The 22,569-nt window shown below is 45.6% G+C and overlaps 5 protein-coding genes across 5 annotated transcripts; 4 read left to right on the top strand and 1 right to left on the bottom strand.

The window, feature by feature from the left end:
- Nucleotides 1-1,061: 1,061 nt before the first annotated feature.
- LOC111075555 (ejaculatory bulb-specific protein 3) lies at nucleotides 1,062-2,401 on the top strand. The gene is made up of 2 exons (XM_022368902.2): nucleotides 1,062-1,169; nucleotides 1,914-2,401. The coding sequence occupies exon 2, from the start codon at nucleotides 1,925-1,927 to the stop codon at nucleotides 2,300-2,302; it is 378 nt and encodes a 125-aa protein (XP_022224594.2). The 5' UTR covers nucleotides 1,062-1,169; nucleotides 1,914-1,924; the 3' UTR covers nucleotides 2,303-2,401.
- Nucleotides 2,373-3,478, bottom strand: LOC111075553 (m-AAA protease-interacting protein 1, mitochondrial). The gene is made up of 3 exons (XM_022368899.2): nucleotides 3,077-3,478; nucleotides 2,720-3,015; nucleotides 2,373-2,654 (listed from the first exon to the last, which is right to left on the bottom strand). Exons 1-3 carry the CDS (start codon nucleotides 3,383-3,385, stop codon nucleotides 2,513-2,515), a joined length of 747 nt encoding a protein of 248 aa, XP_022224591.1. The 5' UTR covers nucleotides 3,386-3,478; the 3' UTR covers nucleotides 2,373-2,512.
- A 513-nt stretch (nucleotides 3,479-3,991) lies between these two features.
- On the top strand, nucleotides 3,992-5,099 carry LOC111075554 (60S ribosomal protein L19). The gene is made up of 3 exons (XM_022368901.2): nucleotides 3,992-4,073; nucleotides 4,337-4,443; nucleotides 4,517-5,099. Exons 1-3 carry the CDS (start codon nucleotides 4,069-4,071, stop codon nucleotides 5,014-5,016), a joined length of 612 nt encoding a protein of 203 aa, XP_022224593.1. The 5' UTR covers nucleotides 3,992-4,068; the 3' UTR covers nucleotides 5,017-5,099.
- Nucleotides 5,100-6,101: 1,002 nt separating this feature from the next.
- Nucleotides 6,102-8,408, top strand: LOC111075551. The gene is made up of 3 exons (XM_022368897.2): nucleotides 6,102-7,694; nucleotides 7,756-7,963; nucleotides 8,023-8,408. Exons 1-3 carry the CDS (start codon nucleotides 6,750-6,752, stop codon nucleotides 8,136-8,138), a joined length of 1,269 nt encoding a protein of 422 aa, XP_022224589.2. The 5' UTR covers nucleotides 6,102-6,749; the 3' UTR covers nucleotides 8,139-8,408.
- Nucleotides 8,409-8,965: 557 nt separating this feature from the next.
- LOC111075552 (dentin sialophosphoprotein) lies at nucleotides 8,966-15,370 on the top strand. The gene is made up of 3 exons (XM_022368898.2): nucleotides 8,966-9,570; nucleotides 13,295-13,436; nucleotides 13,550-15,370. Exons 1-3 carry the CDS (start codon nucleotides 9,530-9,532, stop codon nucleotides 14,195-14,197), a joined length of 831 nt encoding a protein of 276 aa, XP_022224590.2. The 5' UTR covers nucleotides 8,966-9,529; the 3' UTR covers nucleotides 14,198-15,370.
- Nucleotides 15,371-22,569: the final 7,199 nt, after the last annotated feature.

The following is a 22,569-nucleotide window of genomic DNA, read 5'->3' as shown; positions in this document are numbered from 1 at the left end:
GGTGATTTATCAACCTTTTCGCTGCGTGTCCAGCTGATCCGTTCAGCCAGCAGCACCAGCAGATCGTCTTCATATGCCTGATAATTTTCGCTTTTTCTAGAATCGCCTGCGTCATTATCAGTGACATGGTGCCATAAAAGCTGCGAAAGTACATAATTAAACGAATATAAAGTGTATTTTTACTTTTTATAGTTAATTGTTAATTTTGTTGCCCCCAAAGCGGCTAGAATTATCAGTCTGAGCTCGAGTTCCGAGTCCATTAGCATGTCCCATGTACAGTGTACCGACCGACCGTCGAAGCTAAATATCTGGCAAATACGGCGGAAAAACCCCCTAACCATGGCTAAGATGTCAAAAAGTATGTATGTCCACCCAATGCAGTGGGGTAAATCCCGATCGCTGAGACCAGTTGAAGTGAATCGTAGCTAAAGCTTTCGCAATGTGTTCGGGTGTAGACTGGTGCGTGCGATCCATGATCCGAAAGATAATTAAAAGGGAAATGGAAATGCATAAAAGCGATTACAACACAGAAAAAACAGCACCAGCACCAGAAACAACTAAATGCGATCGTTAAACTAAGTCAGAGTCAGAGACCAGACTCAGAGCCAGATCTGTGAGTGTCTCCAGATCTCCGCTGTCCGCTCTGCACGCTCAGATTTTCGCTCTTGGCTCTTGGCTCTGTCTAACTCCAGCTCGAAACTCGGCACGGACTGGCAAAATCAACATTTAAATTTATATTTTCACGTACGTCAATGTTTTTCTTACGAATTTTGTACGTGAGAGCCGCCAAAAATGAAAAAAAATGTAACTATTAAATAAACAAAAAGCAGTGAGAATGGGCAGGGGCAGGGGCATGGGGAGTTCACAGATAAAACTCCCATTTCCATTCCACCCTATGAACTGGTGGAGTGGACTGTTTGACTGCTTGCCGAAAAATTCAGCTGAAAAAACCTTAAGTCAGTCATCGAAAATCCGGTTCCCCATGCGAAAGCTCCGTGCGAGCGGGCGGGCTGCGCTGCTGGGACTTGCGCTCAGTGTAGTGTATGAGCCGTTAAAGCTCCTTAGTATAAAAGTCAGCTAAACAGGCTAACAGCTCGCAATCAAAGCTGCACCGTTGTACGCACCACAGCGCAATCTCCGCCCAAAGCCACCGATCAGCCAAATAAGAAGTGAGTAGCGTAAAGTAAAGTAAAACAACCAGTGACAAGCGTGTTTAGTACTCGCACCACCAGTAGTAAAGTTGAGTGCCAAAAAGAAAACAAAAAAGAGACGAGGAAATCAATTGAAATCAGGCTGGGACCCCGACTTGGGGTCCACACTTATTGCGTAAATTTTGGACCAAGCCCTGGCCGCACTGCGCCCGTTAAAACAAGAGTTTGGGGTGACATGGCTGCACTGATTTGCATAGCCAGAAGAGTGGAGTAGGGTAGAGTAGAGCAGTGGATAGCGGAGAGGGGGGAAAACAGACAAGCAGCGACGTGGTCTTCGGCTATTGAGAAATTGTGAAATCTTCTGTGTAAAATATCGAAATTAAAATAAACACCAATTAGTATGCATATGCGATATATATGCCAAGGGCCATTAATAATGCATGACAAAGTGGGCTACGCTCCGCCATCGGGCGACTCATCGCGATGATCACCTCAGATGATTCTTTCCACATTCAGACAAAAACATAAAACACTCTCGTAGCCTGGGCGGCGGCGAATAGATTTGCATGTTCAAACCGATGCCAGATAAGCAGAGTCTGGCCAAGTCGACCATTCCAGGAAACCATTCCAAATTATTTGCACTCCGAACAATCGCCGCTGTATGCATCAGGCAAACAATGGCAGCAGGGGGTCTAATTTGTATTTGCTTTGCCATTACCAGAATTTGGGGACTAACCCAAAATTCTCCTCCTGCTTTTACAGCACTCGTCAAGATGAAAGCTTCGCTGGCCATTGTGTTGTGCGTGCTCGCCGGCTTGGCGGCCGCCGCTCCGGACCAGTACACCGCCAAATTCGACAATGTGGATGTGGATGAGGTGCTGGGCAATAACCGCGTGCTAAACAATTACCTTAAGTGCCTGATGGAGAAGGGCCCATGCACGCCCGATGGCCGCGAGCTGAAGCGCCTGCTGCCCGACGCCCTGCAATCCGACTGCTCCAAGTGCACCGCCGCCCAGCGGCGCAACTCCGAGAAGGTGATCAACTTCCTGCGCGTCAACAAGCCCGGCGAGTGGAAGCTGCTGCTCGACAAGTACGACGCGAAGGGCATCTACAGGTCCAAGTACGAGGCGGCGGCGAAGAAGCACCACTAAGCGGGAGTCCGCTCTCCGCGGTCAACAACTCATTTCACATGAATTTAATTTAAAATCAGAAGCTCCACAATTAAAAATTTAATTTTTGTATACCTTAAATGCGGCAAAACAAAACTTTTATTCCAACGTGGAAGGTGGATGCGGATGAGCTAACGAATATCAACTAGGGCTTAACGAACAAATGTAGCTGCACTGCGGCTGGGGCTTTTGTTATTTGGTTTCGTTGATCAGATCAATCGCCCTGAAGTGATTTGCCACATTGATCGTCCAGTCTGAATGCTGGCCAGCAGTGAACTCCTTGATGAAGCGATAGTTGCAAATGAAGACTTTGTCCTGGTACTCTGGCAGAGTTCTGCAATGAAAATGGAAAGGCATCAGTCCAAGGGGTCTGTTAGAAAAATGAACGGCACCACGAACCCCATGTTCCATGGTATCTCCTCGCCGCGCTCTCGCATCTCTGACAGTCCTCGCATCACATGAAATACCATGGTGACTTCAACAAAGCGCTTCTGCAGCTTGTCGTTGGCCTCGTCGAACATGATGCCCACCTGGTAGGGGAACGAGAGGTAGATGTCACTCTCTTTGATCTCCAGCTGCCTGCGTTGCGACATCGACAGTTTCTGTATCACGGGCTTCAGTTCGGCAATGGCATCGGTTGAAACCAAATTGTCCAAGGCATCCAGCTCGCCGCCCATCAGTTTGGAGGAGACCACCTGGGAGAAACTCGAGTTAGACCTCCGTTAAATGACTAGCCATTGTCTAGTCCATACATACCTGCAGTGCCTGCTTAGCGCCGAAAATGAAATCCTTGAGCTGGAACTCGCTGTCGAAGTAGGGCCGGATGATGAACTGGATGGTGATCCAGTTCTTGATAGTGTTCAACGCCGAGGGCCACACAACCTCCGGAAAGTCCATAAGGCGCGGCAAATGATTACGGTTGCACCTCTCCTCCTGTTCTTTTTTGTTTTCCTCCTGTGGCACTGATGCGAATGATCTTCTCGTTGCGACGGCGATGGGATTAGAATGCAGGCGTAACAGGGGCGTCTGGGCCATCCCCAGGCAACGTCTGAGTGTGTGTTGCATTGTAAATTTCCTTTAGAAGTTTATTCGGCGTTTTATAAATTAGCCTCAACTTATTTGTTGTTGCGGAGATTATGTGCAGTGTTGCAAAACGAGCGTTTGCCATCAGCTGATGCCAATCGATGTTTCAGTTTGTCATTCCTACTGTTCGTATGACACTACTCTTAATTACCTCTCATATCTAAGAGATGGTGATGGCTAGTGTGTGACTATTAGTCACTGACTAAACACGAGTTAGGAATTGGTATCCAGTCACGTCTCCCGGCTATCAGTCGAACAGGTGTGGGTTTGATACTTTTTGTGCCAAGCTGAAGTCTTTCAGATTCTAAAGTTAACTAAAGTGTCATACGACCTTAAAAACTGGTGCTCACTTCCGCCTAGGGCTGCATAGCACGATCGTTTCATCGATTGTTCAACCCACCGATATATCGTCAAATCAACGACCAAATTAAATAACTACAAAAGTGCATAAACTCAATGCTTCTGCGCTCCTGTATTGGAGCGAATCTGTATGTTACGATCCATTTCGTCTCGGGCACGAATTGCAATGGCAAAAAAATATCCATGTATCGCACAAAACCAAAACCATTGAATACTATCGATAGGTCCAACGATGGTTTGCAGCCCTACTTCCGTCTGTCAAATTTTTCTTTCTTTCCCAGCCACGACGAGCAAGGGTCGACAGCATGAGGTACATTTGAGTTTTGTAAATATGCGTGAATTATCCGTTTTTGTGACGACAAAATTTGTGCAAAGTGTGGCGGGTCGATGGTGCAGCACGGTTCGTGCCGCACAACATGGATGCAATTCAATTTTCGACAAATAATTGTGAAATAACCTGAACGTGTGCCGCACACGAACGTCGTACGCACACATACACACACACACACAACGCATAGGAGCCGAGCCGAGCACGCTGTTTTCATGAACTAATGCCTCTCCATTATTTTGCAGTTCTCTAAAGCTCCAGAAGAGGCTCGCAGCCTCTGTACTGCGTTGCGGCAAGAAAAAAGTTTGGTTGGACCCCAATGAAATCAACGAGATTGCCAACACAAACTCGCGTAAGTGCTGCTCTGCTCGCCAGATAGATATGAGCTCATTGAACCCATCTAATGTCCGCCTCTTGTCTTGCAGGTCAAAACATACGCAAACTGATCAAGGATGGTCTGATCATCAAGAAGCCCGTCGTGGTCCACTCCCGCTACCGTGTGCGCAAGAACACCGAGGCCCGTCGCAAGGGTCGCCATTGTGGTTTTGGTAAGCGCAAGGGTACGGCGAACGCCCGTATGCCCACCAAGCTGGTGTGGATGCAGCGTCAGCGAGTGCTGCGTCGTCTGCTGAAGAAGTACCGCGACAGCAAGAAGATTGATCGCCACCTGTACCACGATCTGTACATGAAGTGCAAGGGTAATGTGTTCAAGAACAAGCGCGTCCTGATGGAGTACATCCACAAGAAGAAGGCCGAGAAGCAGCGCAGCAAGATGCTGTCCGACCAGGCCGAGGCCAGGCGACAGAAGGTGCGCGAGGCCCGCAAGCGCCGCGAGGAGCGCATTGCCACCAAGAAGGCAGAGCTCGTTGCCCTGCACGCCAAGGAGGACGAGATCGCTGCCAAGGCTGCCGCTGCTGCTCATTAAGGAGTCCACGCCTCGCTAGTCGAGGCACATAATATTGATAGTAATTGTTTATCAACTGAATAAAACAGAAACTTTAGTTTGGACGAAATGATTTTGTACAAACGCGAAAACCCATTTGTCTCTGATTTCAAATTGGATAAAACAAAGAAAACCAAACGCTAGCAGTACTTTACTCCATCAAGGTGTTTACCCCTTGGAGCCAAAACAATCGGGGGAAAATGCATTTGATCGACTGCAGCGAACGTTTTCCAATGCAAATAAGGTTTCTCGAACTCCGTAAAGTGCGCGGGCCTTCCTCGGTACATGATCAAGTGCCTGTCCGGCGGCATTCACCTGGTTGCATTGACTACACAAAGGAACAACTGTGCATACCATACCCATGGTACGGAATTAACGTGATTTAATAGTTTTTCTAAACATATAGATACATATGTACAGTATGTCAACTAATTGTTTGCAAAATGAAATAAGTCAGACAATTTCAACTTTAGCATTAAAAATCTAAAAAAATCAACGAATCTCAGATCCAAGCGCGGAGCTTTCTGGGACTTCTTGCATTCAGATAATGTAAAATAGACCGTCTAAGAACTGTCACATCATTTTTGAGGATGTTAAAGGCCTGGTCTTGCCTTCGACCATCGCCGACCATCCTCTAAAAAATAAATTTTTCGCATACAAAATCGATTTCCAGTCTACTTCTTTTAGTTAATTGGGTTAAATACAATATTGAGAGTGCATACAACTTAATTTTCAATCCCATTATACCTCCTACCTTAAGTTTTTGGCCTAACTCTTGTCTAAAGTCATGAAAAACAATAAGATGGAATGCAAATGTAACGGGGTTTCTTCGATTTCTTCGATCCAATGCTTACATTCCAGGCTTTCCGTAAAGGTATCACTTGTTCAATTTGCAAGACTAGAACTATCTCAAAAAGAGTTTTGAAAGTAGTGAGGTGCGGCACTACTATTTCATTGGACACAACTGTACATGTACATAGCTATCGCGAAAATACCTGGTTTGTGTTTCGATAGGCTATCGCAACTCGGATGCGTTTCTCTATATTTAGTCCGATTTCAATCGTTCTGTAGAATCGTAGTGTAGAATCGTTCAGAAATATATTAGTATTTTTTGTATCTTTGCATCGTTAAGATGAAATCTCTCAATTCTGTCCTTGGGCATTGCAGTAAGTTTATATACATTAAGAAGGCGGAATGGTTAGTATTTTTTAAGCACTTCGAGACCCTACACAAAACAATATTTGGGAAACTAAAAGAAAACTCAACGCTGGCGTATCTTATTGTGGAATATAATTTGGAAGGTAAGACCTGTTGTTTGAAACAGTAATAATCTTTTCTTATCTACCCATAGGTGCCCTATCTGTTGCCCACCTTTCATGTCCCCTGGATTCTGTATTCTGTATTCTAGCCCTTGGTAATACCTATATACATAGTTTCTTATCGTTTAAGGTGCCCCCACTTTATCAAAAGCTACCAACTGGCCGATAGCCCCACCCAATCTTGATCACGCAATCCGTTTTCGTGTGCTCGTGTCAGAATCATAATTTTTTTGCATTATCCGGTCCGGAGCATTGCATCCCATTCCCCCTCCGTTGGGGGTCGTGTTATAATAATAATTATTTTCGGTATACGGTGAAACCAGAACCCCCTCGTCCGGGGGCCCGGTGCCGATCGTTTGTCCCGTCGTCTCGTATCCGTAATAGAATCAATCGTTCATGCAATACGTTTTCGTGTGTTCGAGTCAGAATCGCAGTATTTTACATTGTCCGGTCCCATTCCCCCTCCGTTGGGGGTCGTGTTATAATAATAATTACCTCCGCGTCCGGGGGCCCGATCGTTTGTCCCGTCGTCTCGTATCCGTAATAGAATCAATCGCGTGCGCGTTTTTTAATTCGAATAGTGTCTGCTGTACTCTTTCAGGAAGCTCGGGAGATATGTTAAAAATCGCGAAACCCAACGAATTCGATTTGGTATTTAAACTCGAATTTCCGCACTACCGGGAAATAATCGTGACGCGGGATTCGGAAATGCCGGGAAATGTTTTGCTCGATATGACGCGCGTGCTGCAGCTACTCGAAGACGATCCCCGCGTGGATCAAAAGAATATCCGCCGGCTTTTAAAATCACTCGTAAACGCACAGAACTTCCTCGTCGTGGACAAGATGCAGCACTGGCTCCAAAGCCTCTTCCGTCGTGCTCTCAACCAGCTCGGAGATCAAATCGTCGTGGATGGCCAGGCGTACACACTAAATTATCGAATCTGTGGGCCGGCCCACACCATCGAGGTCGGGGGAATGGATTATTCCGTTGATTTTGTTCCTGCCATCCGACTGGATGCCGAGCAGAACGTGTTTCGGTCCGAACAGCCGATTTATTTCGAGAAAATATCCTACTGGGATGCAATACCCAAACCTACAAAAAACCCGCGTAAAACCGAAAGTATTTCGTTTCGATCTTCCTTCTACGAGGCCGAGAAGGCTATTTTAAGGGGAAAACCTGAAAATTGCCTGAATGCAATCAAATACATTAAGCAATTTCGCGATGTTAAAACTAATTTACACAATTTGAAAAGTTATTTTATTAAGACTTTTTTTCTTTGGAAATTGAAGTCCAAACAGGAGGCTTACTGGCTCAAGCCGCTCCCAGACATATTGATCGATGTATGAATCAGAATTCTCACATCCGATCACCACTTGCTAATCCACGAAACTTCCATTATAGATGTTCGAAGAGTTGACGGATTGCTTGAGCCACGGAAGCCACGGAAGACTAAAATTCTTCTGGGATCCAAATCTAAACATGCTCGATATCTATACAAGGGATCAAGTATGGGAAATGTTTCGATGTGTTCAAGGAATGTCGGAAAAGCTAAGAAGGGCGGCTAGAGAACCCACACATCGCAGTTTGTTAATTGTCCTGCAGGCTTTCAGTAAGTGAATCCACAATAGTAAGCCGGATTTGTTCCCTTATTAAATTTATTTCCGACAGGTCACAAAAAGGAACCCATTTTTAACGCAAGTTCGTTCCCTCGAAAGTTTTATCCAAAACGGAAGTATGTTAAGCGCCTGACAAAATCTCGCCCGATTATGTCGTTTAGGCAATAACCCCGAGGAGACCAAAGCCCAAAAAGGAAAACTAGGAAAACAAGCTTCGGCTTGGTGTCGCTAGGGCCACTTAATGTTGCAATCAACCATTGCACGTTAACGTCCAAACTTACAAAACACAGATGATTCCTCATCCCATTTTAGTTAGCAAAATAACGAAGTGCTGGAGACAAGTCATGCAGAATAGAATTCATTTCAAAGGGGAACAGCTGTTGGTATCCATCGATAGTTTTTGCGAATAATAAATTCACAAGTAAATGTCTCTCGGAATTTAGTGTTCTATGTTGTATGGTGATAATATTGTTCGTTTTGATGGAATTAGTAAATCTAATTTTTCTGTACAGGTATTCGGGTTGTCTAGTGAGGATTACTTCATGTAGGAACGCAAACGTCTTATATGAGAATTCAGAGATTCTGTCGTTGTGGAGAATATATCCTATCTCTGTTCGTGCAGTCAGTTTGTTAGTCAGTTGGCAAAGTCTAATGTTATAACGTCAATTCAAGTTCTGCTTATCGCACAAAACTATCGAAACTTATTTTTAAACTACCATCGCATCGATGAAATTAGAAACAAAAGTCGCGGGTATGTCTGATATAATATAACGACGTCAAACAACAACAACAAAAACATTTTCCTTTGCTGTAAATTTATATATATCCATATTCAGCACAACAAAAATTACCTACCAAACATATTATCAAGAAATAATATATATCGATATATTGAAGTATATTTGACATGACATGACATCGCTAGATGTATTGTGTGTTTCAAATTTAAATAATTTTCCTCTCTCGTTGGCTGCGGTTGTGGTCGTCCGTCGTCCGTGATTATCATCGTCAGCGTCATCAGTCCAGCAGTTCAGCAGCCGTGCGCGTGCAAACTGTTTAGAATTCTGATATATAAATTAATTGAATCGGACAAGATCATCAGCCATAGGCCGTACTGTCCGCCTGTCCAATCGAAACACCGTGCGTGCATGCAAATTTTTTGGCATAAAACGGCCGCGACTTCTTGAAATCCGAGCAATAGCAATCGCGCCGGGGCCAGAGCTACTTCAATCTATCCAGCCACTAACTAAACGAAACCAAACTAAACTAACTAAAACAAGAGCTGCATATCGAACTGAACTGAACTACCTGTAACTGCAGTTGGACAGCGCATTTCGTAATCCAAAACCAAAAGCAAAGCAAGAATACGGGTCCGAGAAACAGCTGAAGGCAACGCCAACGGCCAAGTGAAAGTGCGCGTGTATTTGTGAAGAGCGGAGGCAACCAGAAAATTTCCTATAACAATTATAACCTGCGTTGTCAGCAGAAGCATCAGAAGCAGCTAAAAAATAGCAACTATACCCCCAGCCCCCAGCACAAAAAAGCAACAGCGATTTACAATGAGCGGATACACAGACCTCACTAAGCTGGAGACTAGTCGGTAAGCATCGAATCCAGTTCGCTAGTTAAAGTGCTTAAGTTCAATTTAATCAAAACGATGCTAAATTGGTGGAGAGCACAGTGCAGCGGGAAAGAGAGCCATAAATTCCTCTCTTTCTCTCTCTCTCTGTCTCTCAGCAGCACCAACCGCACCCCTCCATGTGTGTTTTCTCTTTCGTTTGCACCGAAAACGAGATACAAGAAATTTATCGTACGATTTTGTTGGACTCACTGACGGACGGACGGACGGGAGGGACAGGCAATTCAAACACGAAAGAAAAAAACCAAGCCACCGCGATGCCCGCTGTCCGTTGCCTGCTGCTAATATGACACAATCGGCTATATCTATATATCGTACACCTCTCTGCTCTCTGAAATATGTAAACGCTGCTTGCGAGCGTCTGTCTGTGGCTACGTATGTACATACATATATGAGCGTGTTGTTTGTTTAAACGTTTCAACTAAACTAATACCAGAGCCAAAGCGGAGATCAGCGATAAGCGTTTATCTTTGCGGCGGCACTCACTTCCTCCGCCTGCTCTAATCAACGGACACCACCTCGCCTGCCATTTACCGATAATAGTTATTACTCATCCACAAACATACGAGGGCTATATTTGCCACATGAGCAGACCACCTCAGGCCCGGCCCAGTCCGGCCCTCCTCCTTGGTAAATCACAGAAAAGTTCTCTGATTCATACTCTTACATACATCCATGTGTATGTACATATTTACGTTCGTATGTAAATATATGTATGTACATATGTATGTATGGATAGTTTTGTGTGTCACCGCGATTGTATTACTATTACTAACGACGCTTTTGTGGCAAGTGTCGCCTTGAACAGAAACTTACGGCGAAACCCATCTCCGTTCCCCCCCTTACTGCCCTCTGCCATGTACATATATGCTCACCTGTGTGTGTGTGTGTGTGTGGCCGTTGGCCAGTCTCGATCGAAGCTAGAATATCAAATTTGTAGTGTGCGGGGGGGGCCCATATCAATTATCGATTATGTTTAGTAGGCCCGAACCCCAACACCGCTGCAGCGATGGAGGTCAGGCGAGGGGCCAAATCGAAGTCAAGCAAAGGCAAAACAAAACCAAATATTGGTCAATTCGGTTCAAAAAAAAAAAAGAGTGTATTGTATAAACATATGTATGTATATGACCGTTGCCCAACATTGCAAATACGAGAAATACCACAAAAACATACCACTAGCAGCAGCAGCAGCAACAACAACAACAACAATCACAGAGAAGAGCATCGCATCGCAAAACGATTTCATTCATCGCGCTCAGCTGTGTAGAAAGAAGGATAGGGGTGGGGAGGGGAGGGAGGGAGATATCATCAGTGGAGAGCAGCAGCAGCTGCGTCTCTTACTCTAACAATCGCCCGTACAGTTTGCTCGGAAACATCACGCCACACACATGAATCCCAGTAAAGAGAAACCCGCTGTTCAGGCAAAGAGAGCACCATAGTTTGAGCGTAACGGCCGCTCGCTCTCTTTTGTGGCAAGAGTCAGCTTATGAATGCTGCAACCCAACAGCCCATCCAACCACCACCACCACCCACTGTCTGCCGCCACTGAATGAAAATAATCGCCTGATTTCGGCGTTGTATGCGGTACATGCCATTTCTCTGCCCTCCGCCTCTGGCTCTTCTTTTTGCGCATGTCGCGTGACGTCTCGACTCGTCGCCTCCTCCTCAGCTTAGCCCAATTCTCACAGTCAGCCAGGTGTTTGCCAGGGGGGGCCTGAGAGAGAGAGAGAAAGAGTACTGCTCTTTGTTGTTATATCAGAGACGGAGGAGATGGAGCCGAGTAGATTTCTGTTCATGCTGCTCTCCAATTGGTTGGCTCAATGTGGCGTGTTCTTCATGCCGGCATTTCTTCTTCTTACATGGAAAGAAAGAGGGGATGGGATATCAAAAGGGGACAATAGGGAAGAGCTTGCCTGCAAGCAATTGTTGTATTTATAACAAAAGGTCAATGGCGTGAACCCTCCCATCCCTCCCGCCCGCTGACTGGCGTGTGGCCAACAATCTATTGTCGCCTGATTACAACCATCTACATAAGTAAATAAACCCACAGGGGTAAGGGTGACAAAGAGGTGCATTCGCATTCCTCGCAAATAATTGAAACTAAATTGAGATGATGATTAAACAACAATCAAATAAATTTAATGCTCGCCCCTTGCCACCTCTGGGGCGGTTGTCTATTCGAAATTACTCGTATGTGCCTCCCAAGTGTCCGAGGCTGAAAATCGTTGATAAGATGATAATTATTTTTGCATTCCTACGCTCTCCCCTCCGTCTTTTGGTCTGCCTGTCTGTGATTGGAATTCTACTCAATTACGTTAATTAGTCATTTGTGTGAATACTCGTAGGAAACTCTCCCACCCTCCTCCCGCTAGACACCAAGTGTTCTGGCCCTGGAACTGGAATGCCAGACAAACCTTGACACAAGCGGGACTGGTCTGCCGTCTGCCACTTGTTCTGTTTCTGCTTCTGCTACTGGGACCGATAGTCGGTCAGACGTTTGGAGCACGCTGTGGTCGCGTGGCCCGCCCCCATCCCTCACTCTCTGCTACACCAGAACGAACCATCAATATACAGATACGTTCTACATACATATGTACATATGTATGTATGTACATATTTGCTTTCCCTATGCGGTAGACTCTGGGGGTGGGTGGAGGTGGTGCTCTTTGAATGGCGCAGTCACTGAAAACTAAATTTATATCAGTTGCTCGCCTTTCACGCTGTCCCAACTACAATTGTTGCGATCACGCGGCTACCCACTGACTGGGTCGTTGTCGCTGTCGCTGTTCCAATCTTCACCCAAACAAGAGCCAGATACAGATACGCAGCTACATGCTCCTCCAGCTGCTTCGTCGTCTGGGGGCTGTCTGGCGGCGATAAGCCGGCTCAGGACGGAACTTTGGATCGTACTAGTTTAAGCGCTCGCCCTGGGGGGTTAATGGCTGTCAAGTGCCTGCGAGTTGCGAGTACTTTTTAATGGAGCTTGACGGGGGGAATGACTGTTACGCGATCCAAACGTGAAATTAGCTCTTAATGAGAGACCCAGCGCTGACCGGCCAGGCTTGCATAAGTTGTCCGTTCACAGCACTCTAGTTGGTTCCTCCAAGCTGCGGTTTCAGCTCTGCGGATTTTACTCTCTTCCCGCGCTCGCAGCCCAGCACGTGGCTGGGTCAAATTGGCTTTTACGTCCAGAAATAGAAATCTTTCGGTCGGTCCGTCCGTCCGTCTGGTCTTTGTTTTAGACTCGCACGAGCACTTTCAGGTACAATAGAAAACACCGCCAGGGCGGCGGTGGACGGCCAACAGGTTTCTCTATTTTATACAAATTCAATTTGCGACAACGATTCGCTAATTTGCATAGAAACCAATTCATATATGTCATGCGCCACGTTGTCCAGGCGATTGGGCGCACCGCACCCATACCAGAGCCGCCCCATCCCCCATCCGAAAGAAAGAAGATTTCGGCTTTCGAGTGGCGGAAGTCTAAACGCCGCAGACTTAACGACGCTTGAGAATGGTCAGCGTCTGCTGGGGTCTGCTGGGGTCTGGTCTGATGTGGCATGGGTCCCCAATTATGCTATCTATTGTCTCAAACTGGTTTCCCCCCCCACTTTACTTTACTGGTTTGCCGACTCAACTCAAGATCATCTTTATCATCGTTTTTCTCATCCTCTGCTCTTTTCAGGAACTGCCTGCGCCGCATCGCCCGCCACGATGAGCAGCAGTTCTCCAAAGACAGCATCGTCAATGTGATGGAGAAGTTCGTGAAGACTGTCAGCATTATGGACGACACCATATTGGTGCCATGCAGGCTCATGGATCGACAGGTACAGTCCAGTGACCCTAATACAACCTCCCCAAACTCTTGCTCCGCCTACCCCACATGATCACAGCCCCAACTGATGTATGCCACCTTCTTTGCTTGTTTGCTCTTCCGCAGATCGGTGACAGCACTGACATTATACCAGCCTCGGGCAAGGACACTACCGCCAACCAGCTGACACAGAGCTCCAGTGCCCAGGGCAAGCGGGGAGCGGCCCACTCGAAGAACGTGCACGACTTCCTCAGCGCCTCCGAGCTCTTCAATCTCTACAGCATGCTGAACGCTCTGAAAAAGGATCTGCTCTGGACCGCCAATCAGGAGGACGATGAAGCTGTCGAGATCGAGTCCCACCAGCAGCAACAGCGCAATGCCAGTCCCGTTTCCAATACCAGCGAGAGCAAGACTGAGTCCGCAACATCCACATCGAGCAGCATCAAGGGCCATGTGCGACGCACCTCCACCGCCTCGATGATGTCCACCACGTCGGTGAGCAACATGAGCGACTCGGACTCGGACATCTCGCAGGAGAACGACTCGGGCCTGGAGTCGGACGGCAACAAGAGCGATCATGCCCAGAGCAGCGATGGCAGCGACATTGTGGACGACGCCTGCCACAAGTCGAAGCAGGCCTCCGGGGACAAGGCCACAGAGCTGGCGCAACGCTGCCGGAGACACCTGAACGGTCTGTACCAGTGCCTGGAACAAATGACAGAGGCGGCCAACTATCTGACCGCCAGATACCAAAGTGATATTGGGCCCGTTTAGGAGGTCCAACTCAACATCCTCTCCTTCTTCTCCTTCTATATCTAATCCTTCGAACTGGTCGGGGCTAATACTTTATACCATAGTCTGTTTAGTGGGCGGGTCTGTTTACTCTCATTAGTATCGATCGAAGCAAGGGCGAGGTCTTTCTCTCGCAGAGTTCGAGTATCTTTATCTGTATCTAAAACTATATCTATATCTATGCGTATACCTAAAACTATGTATATGTAACACGAGGGGGTGCTATGTGCGACACACGGGGATTGTATATGTGTGCCAGAGGAAGATTGTATAAATGTAAAACAGTTGGTAGTCTCTAATATTATAGATAGTGCAGCAACTAAAGCAACTAAAGCAACAAATCAACCCATTTTCTATTGTTAAAATTGCAACCAATTTGTTTTTATCTATTTGTCTATGTATCCGTATTCGTATCTGTATCGGGTGCAAGGGGAATCGAAACGAGTCACAGAAAGCAAAGCGAATGAACTCTTAGCATTCCCCCCGTCACCGCACTACAACGCTACGAGCTGTGGGCTCAACTGTACTCAAGTCAAATCTTAATATAGTGGTAGCCACAGGCCCAAAGGTTGATAAAGTACTGTGTTAGCTATTCGAGATACATACATATATATTTAAAGCTATAGGGAACTGCAAGATACAACCACTGAAGCAAACAATGTTCAACAAGTACAAGAAATCTAATTTCTAACTAAATTACGAATACGAGTGAAGTGTGGATGGGGATGGGGATGGGTAAGGGTATGGGGATTGGTTTGGGTTAGGGGATCACAATCACAATAAGAATGAGGGGAGGGAGGGAGGTAAGGGGAGGATCTTCACTTCACTCTTAGCCTGTATGCAAGATTAAATATTCCAAAATTGTTATTGTAATTGTTTAAGCCAACTATTTTGTGCCGTTATTATGTCTCGTTTGATTTTTCACTTCGCAAACAGACCAGCGATTGATTATGCTCAACAAAAGGGGTGGAATCGTCATATCTGATCCTATCGATCGGACAATCTCCCCGAAAAGTCATCTAGAAACCCATTTGCATGTTGCTGGCCAGGCCATCGAAGCACACAGAACAAACTGTAAATTACTAAAGTTAATAGCGCTTGTGAGAGCTAAATGAGAATTATTTATACATAATAAATAAATTTACTTAGAAAATACATATATACCATTCGGCGTTTTTTTTGTTTCTTTATTTTCTCTTCACACTCGTAGCTTTTGTGTGTGCGGGCTTTTTATCGGAACGGCAAAGAAAGTGCCAACGGAGCTGAAATTGAATGGAGCGTGTTGTGGCTCGTGCGATGGGTACAAAGGCCAATTGGGTCGAATCGGACGGTGGACAAGTGGCAATGGTCATCGTAAATGCACCATATAGATTACAGTGAAGCCCAGCTAAATGTACTCGGATGTCTGCACCAATTTTCATTATTTTGCTATAGGTTTTGCTTTCTTCGGAAACAAACAAATTAAATTATGTATGCTGCTGTTCTTTGTAGTACCTTCTGGATTCTATATAAATAAACTTTATATCTTTATATCGATGGCTTTTCTATCTTATCTTGGTGCAAAGAAAGCTTCAATTTAGATTAATTATTTTTGTATGGATATCAACAACCCGAACGATTTTTTTTTTAATTTTATCTCTATTTTTGAAAGAAAACAAATGAGTTATTCCTTTAGTGTCTATATAGCGGAAACTAGATAACATTTGAAGTTGGAAATCTTCATTTTATTTTGTACACATTCAAGTATGGACTGAAATTTCCTATAAGTCCCAATTGAAGATCCCCCATTTCATAACCATAAATTTTCCAGTGCATCCGAAATCGGAAATTCGACTATCTAATCTGTGATTCTAGCTAAACTGATTGCGGATGGCGCGTGTCAATGATGGAAAGTCATTGGGTTTATTCCTCTCTTGGATGGACGCCCAAACTTTCCTCCACACATCGATAGTCACTGAACGGAACCGATTGATCTTATCTAAGGCATACAGCACATGGCTCAAGACATGGAAGAATGCTTCACATACAAGTAGATGGTAATCCCCAGGCCACGTCATAGGCAATGCCCATGAAAAACAATCGATCATGGGGCTGTCTCATGACCAAACCCTATAATGTAAGCCACCAGCTCAAGTTCAGGGCAGCGGAAGGGTAAGGAAATGAGCACTCGACATCTTGGTACTTGCACCGCGAGTAAAGAGCAACACAAACATTTCCAAATGGGTCTCTTCAGGCTGTGAAGTACTTATATGGAAAGCACTTCCTTGGCACATGTCCCCAACTTGAGATTATGCTTATTAACAGCGATTGGAGGCCAATAGAATGTCGGGCCATTCTGGCATGTATCTGGGCCAAGATAATTCTGTTTTCGGCTCTGTCCTCTGCCGATGCCGCCGCTGTGGCTGTTGCTGCTGTTGGTTTGTGTTTGTTTCGGTTTCTATTTTGGTTTCGCTCGTGGACATGGCCTTATCGATGATGAGAATTTGCGACAAATCTAATGGAAACCATGAACTTGTTTCGCCTCTATCAGCAGACTCCACTTGAGCGGTTTCCAGGGTCCCGTCCGTCCCTCCTCCCTCCTCCGCCACAGTTGAGTCAGAGGCAAAGGCAATGCAGAGTACGACGTTGATTCTGATTCTTGGGGGTTCGTTCTAGTGGTCCCGGTCAATCAATTAACGCCTTTGCTAAGGCTTCCGCATCGACGGGTCGCGAGTGGATGGGGGTGAGGCACGTGGATGTCTAAAGTTCCAAGCCATTTGCAAATTGCGTCAGTCCCCGAATCAGCTTCAGTTTCGTTTTCGTTTCTATACCCTTGCCGAAGGTATTAGAGTTTTACCCGGAAGATTGCAACATCGTTTCCCAGCCCCCACTATAACTATAAACTATAAATATGCACATGAAATTATATTCGTGTCCCGCACTGATCGCCGGAGTCCATTAGTTGGTTTCTCAGCATGGAATTTCAGTGCGAAAGATATCAAACTGTGGCTGTAACATTTGCTACTTCAACAGCTATATGAGAAAACCTTCTTATTCTCATATATTATTTGTGTCTTTATAATCCTTTCAAGTTTAATCAGGATCGAATCATATAGTTATTAGGCCCACGAGGGTACTTGCAGCTTCGGCCTGCAGACGCTAGTATTTCTCACTTGATTTTGTGCGACTACTACTATATACATACATACATATGTATGTATATTTGTTTTGGCGATTGTCTCGGATTTTCGGCGGCTGTGGAGCAAAACTTGTTTACGGTTCTAGCTCTGGGCTCTGGGGCTCAGAGCTTCAGCTTCCGCCTCTTATTGCCGGCGGTTCGCCTTAACCCCCCCGACAAAATCGGAGACAGACGGAAGTATCATAATTTACCAACAAATCGAAGACAGAAGATTCGATATATTGTGATTTTGATTTTGATTTTGCTTCATTTCCGTTTATTGACCCCGCCGCCGCCGACCAAAGGCGAACCTTGAGCCCCAACTAAGCCGAGCTTTGATCGCTGATCCCCCATACCGATGCCACATCTCCATTCCCTTTCGCATCCCAGCCAGAATTAGCATAACCAATCGCATTTGGACCTGTTCTGCCACAAAAGAAAGTCGCAATCGACGTGATTCAGCAGTTTGGGCCGCTTGTAACTTCTCACGCGGTTTCGTAAATGCCCCAAGGTCTCTGCAGACAGAGTGGCAGTTGGCAGTTGGCAGGCACTGTGAGTCTCGTCTCCCAAGGCTACTTGGTTCGTTCTTCGGTTCTGCAGCATTGAACTGCAACAGTGGCACCATCGGCAGAGTGGCTGAAGGGGGGAGGGTAATGAATACATTTGTATGTACATAAATCACAGAAGCAACGCCGACAGTGGGGCCAAAACTCGGAATCACATTTTATCACGTGTCGAACTCGAGCTCCGAAAATAACTGCGCATGCAAACCGAAACGAGCAATTAATTAATAACGGCACTTCATCTTCAGTCTCCGCTTTAGATTAGCATGAGAGTTCGAGTCCGAAAATATACATGCATATGTACATCAAGCAAACACTTCCGTTTGACCCCAGCCTCAGATTCAGCCTCAGATTCAGCCCCAGCCCCAGCCCGCCCATTCAAGGCGGAAACGCTAAAGATCTTTGTTCGGCTCCAACTATTATCGAACATCGAACGGTTATTAACTAACAGTTGCCTCCCCATCAGTCAGTAGCGTAGCGTTGCCGACTTCCTGCTTGCCATTTCCAAAGCGATCAGCTCACGGCTGATCTCGCTATGGAATATACATATGCATTGCCTATTGACTGTCCGACTGTCCGGCTAGGGTTCTGCAACCAAATCGGGAACAGAATTCCGCATTATGCTGTCATTAGAGTGCGTCACATTATCGGAATAATTAGAGCCCCACGCCCCATTCCGATGTATGTATGTAGGTACAGGTAAGGTACCCATCCCAGCTGAGAGCTGTTTGGATAGATGGCAAACCACTCTCTGCTATATATCACGATCACGTTAACCAAGGGAGTGGAGGGGGTTTGGACTTGGACGCTGCCCGTGTGTGTTGGTGGCCAGTGCTTGAGCTGAGCAGAGCAGAGCGGAGCGGAGCGGTTCATGGCTAGCCACTGGTACAAAGTCCAAAAACTCGAAATTCCACACTTACACACGAACAGAGATAGAGTCTGAGGTAGAGTAAGAGACACGACACGCAGAAACATGAATACTCGTATGTATTTATGTACATACAAACATAAAACAGATATTACAAAGCGCTAAATCATGCCAAAGATTCATTCACGAACATTCTGCGACAACTGAATATTGTTAAAAAAAAATATATAAAAAATGGTACGCCTCCAACTGGTTCCGGGATGCACACAAAACAGGCGAGCGGCAGCGGATGAAACAGTTTACCGAGGTACTCAAAGATCGTCTCGATATCCGATCAGAGTCAATGGGAAATACACAAGTACACAAGCGCTAATTGAGTATACTCGAAATTAATTAGCTTGGCCCACTCCACGCACACACACTCAAAGCACACACGAATAACGAAAGGGAACACACACACACACAAACAGAGGGGAATTTGGCTCAAGTTCAAAGAGCGACGCGTCGCTGTGACGTCAGGGACCAGGTCAGGGAAGGTTTGCCAAAATAGTAAAAAAAAATACCAGCATCTGAATCAGCGGCACTTGATGTTAATGCGAAGAACCCGAACGTGAACAGGGTCAAAGAGGAAAGAGGAGAAGAGGAAGGAGGCAAGCTCTACTCAGCATGATCTGTCAGAAAAATTAATGCTAAAAGCTGCCATAGCGGCAGCAGCTACCGTTTACGAGTATATCATCATTATTAGCATCCCAGTGTGACCTGTTTACGGACAGAGAGTGGAAAAAGAAAACAATAAGAGTGGGAGGAGGAGGAAGAATGATCAATGCAGAAGGGCCTTCCCATTCGAGCTGGTTCTGCCGCTCTCCCTCCTACCGATTGTTCCAGCCACCCATTAGAACCGGACAATCAGCTACGCAGCAGAAAACGCTAATCTTTAGCATGATACTGCTCTTTTTTCCTTTGTCAACTCTAATTTGTGTGTTCTCATCCCAAAAGCTCACTCTCTCGCAGCCTCTCTACTCTACTGCTCTCCTGATCACCTCTCTATCGCCTGCTCTCTGTGTCATTACGTCCAGGGGCTTTTGATACTGCGCACATTTTGTCTCACGTTTTTAAAAGACAGCTGAAGTGAGCTGATGAAATATTGAGAACTGGCCAATTCAACAGCTAGGCAGGGCGGTGGAGTTGAGCGCTTTGGGGGACGCCTCAATGGTTTGACAAGCATTTGGCTCAGAGTTTATTCGTATTTCACGAATTTTCTATGCAGACAAACCACAAAGAGATTTGCGAGTAGTATCTTTGTAATTACAAGCTTACAAAAAGACGAGGCAAAGGCAAAAACTCAAAGTTGGCACACACACACACGGATAGACACTCTCGCACACGCACACACACAAATACATGCAGAGCGAGTCATTGGACTAGTTTCATAACTGCCAAAACAACAACCTGCCCCCTTGGTTCTCCTCCCAAGCCCCTCCACAGCGACTGCCCCCTTTTGTCCGTCACCCGTTTAGCGTTGGAGCGCAAGCGCAGCCACGCCGTACCGTGCCGCAGCGCTTCGGCTCGGACTCGGGCCGGAGCTCAGGTGAATCTGAATGCCATACACCTGGGCATGACCTTCACGGCTAAAAACAGCAGCGACGGCTCCGTTGGCAGCGACTGCGACAGCGCCGGCGAGCAGAGTCAACACAAAAGTAACATTTTACGGCAAAAAAAAAAGCCACTGCCTTAACGTTGGAAATACCAATAACAAGAACCACAATAATAATAATAATAACAATAATCGAGAAAGACGTTAAAAAGCAACAAAAATCTCAGCAGACAGCATGAAGGGGAGAAGCAAAAGCAATAAGAACAACAGTCAACAAGTCCGAACCGCTCAAAGCTTTCAAAAACTGTGCATCGAGCATCGACAATCAATACAAAAGCAAATCCATTGCTCTGCTCCTCTCTCTACTTTGGGTATAACAAAGCAATGTTGGAATGTGTAAGCTTTTGGACCAGCCCCTACCTATCCCATTGCACTGAGCCTCCTGGTCACAAGGGGCATACGACACACAAGAGATGTCGAACCAGTTTTGGCCATGTTGTGTTGCATCTCCGTTGCCGCCCCAGCAGGTCGGGCCTCCTTCAGTGGGCCACTGGCCCAGCCAGTGCCTCATTTTGTAGACGATTTTTTTTCTGGCTTGCCCGATGTTGATGTCGAATTGATGTTTTAAGCGTGGCCCGGTCACTTGGTATTCCACTTGGGCACTTCCTCACCCGCTCTCCGCCTCTCCATTTGCATAATTAGCATCAGAAGCAGAAGCAGCAGCAGCAGCCACAACAGCCACACGAGTCCATGATCTGTCTGCTAATTTTCCATTGTCGATGCTTTTCTGGGGATTTTTAGAACATGTCGAGTTTATTTTTACCTTTTTACAGCCAGGCATAATAATGAACGAGATGACAAGAAACGGGGATCGGAGGAATCTCGAATACGTCGCGTCGCCATCTCTGGAAATTCCGCACTCAAACTCAAGGCGATGGGGCCCCTGCCCCTGCCGCCAATTAAGATAGGAGGCGAGTCACAAAATTGGTCCTTTATTATAAGTAAGTACAATAATTATACGAGTGTAGACTGTAATAGGATATTGGATACACATCCATAACGAGGGCATAGCGCATACCACACGTGTTACGGGAATTTACCTGCACCCATTAAAAGGTGAGCCACGCTGCAGTCTTTGTCTAGATTGTGTATTTTTGTAAATTTTCTTATCAGAAAGCTCGTTGGATTGTCTTAAGGTCGCTTCACATCGGAAATCCAATTGAATATTTTGAATTTAGGGCGCATAAATTAATTAACATGAGAGCTGAGAGCCAAAGGTTCAAGCCGTCACTCGGCTTCGGCTCCGTCAAAGTCCCGGACTGGAACTACGCATCGGCGTCGTGTCCAAATTAAAGTTCGATACAATTTCTTCGTACGTCGCTCGGTGCCCCTGTCCGCGGTCGATGTTCAAGTGTCGCGTTTGGGTGAAGCTAATTAAGTAAATTTAACACGGCATTCCAGACTACTAGCCCACCACTTCCCAGCCCTTGACTAGCAATGGTCGACTGTGAGCACTCTGTGTACTGAGGCTCGTACGTAAGCGAAAATAAAAACTAATTGCAATTCCAAAAACAAGGCGAGACGGGATACACAAAACTACAAAGTTAGTGTAAAACGACGGTGTAAAACCATAAATCACAATTATAACTGTTTAGCTATAGCTATTCTATATACGGTACATACATATGTATGTACATACTTACTACGATTGCCGCTTTAATTGAGGGTCTTGGGGTTTTCATTAAGTTTATTATCACGTTACATTATTGACTTAGATTATGTATGTACGCTATGTGTGGGTTCTATAGCGTCTATATGCATATTAATGGGGGCACACAACACAATAATACATAATTCCGAACAGAACTATTAGTACACAATCGATTTATCCAAAGTACAACCAATTTATCCGAATTGGAAATCAGCATAAGCTTTGCCAATTGCAACAAATTTAAAATTCATAGATAATAGAATACGATATCGGTTCATCTACGCAACTAAGGAAACAGAACAGTTGAACAATAGTTTTTTTTTTCGATTAAACTACAAACAATTTGGCTAAAACAAACAATTTTCATTTGGATGGATAATAATTTGGTTTACTTAAAGATCTAGTTCCGAATACTCTTCGATAATGCTGGTTAAGTGAATCATTCTAGTAATGAGCAGAGT

Source organism: Drosophila obscura, unplaced genomic scaffold, assembly GCF_018151105.1.
Source record: "Drosophila obscura isolate BZ-5 IFL unplaced genomic scaffold, ASM1815110v1 contig_17, whole genome shotgun sequence".
Lineage (NCBI taxonomy): Eukaryota > Metazoa > Arthropoda > Insecta > Diptera > Drosophilidae > Drosophila > Drosophila obscura.
Note: the sequence above shows the minus strand (reverse complement) of the source record. Positions and strands in the feature narration are given on the sequence as shown.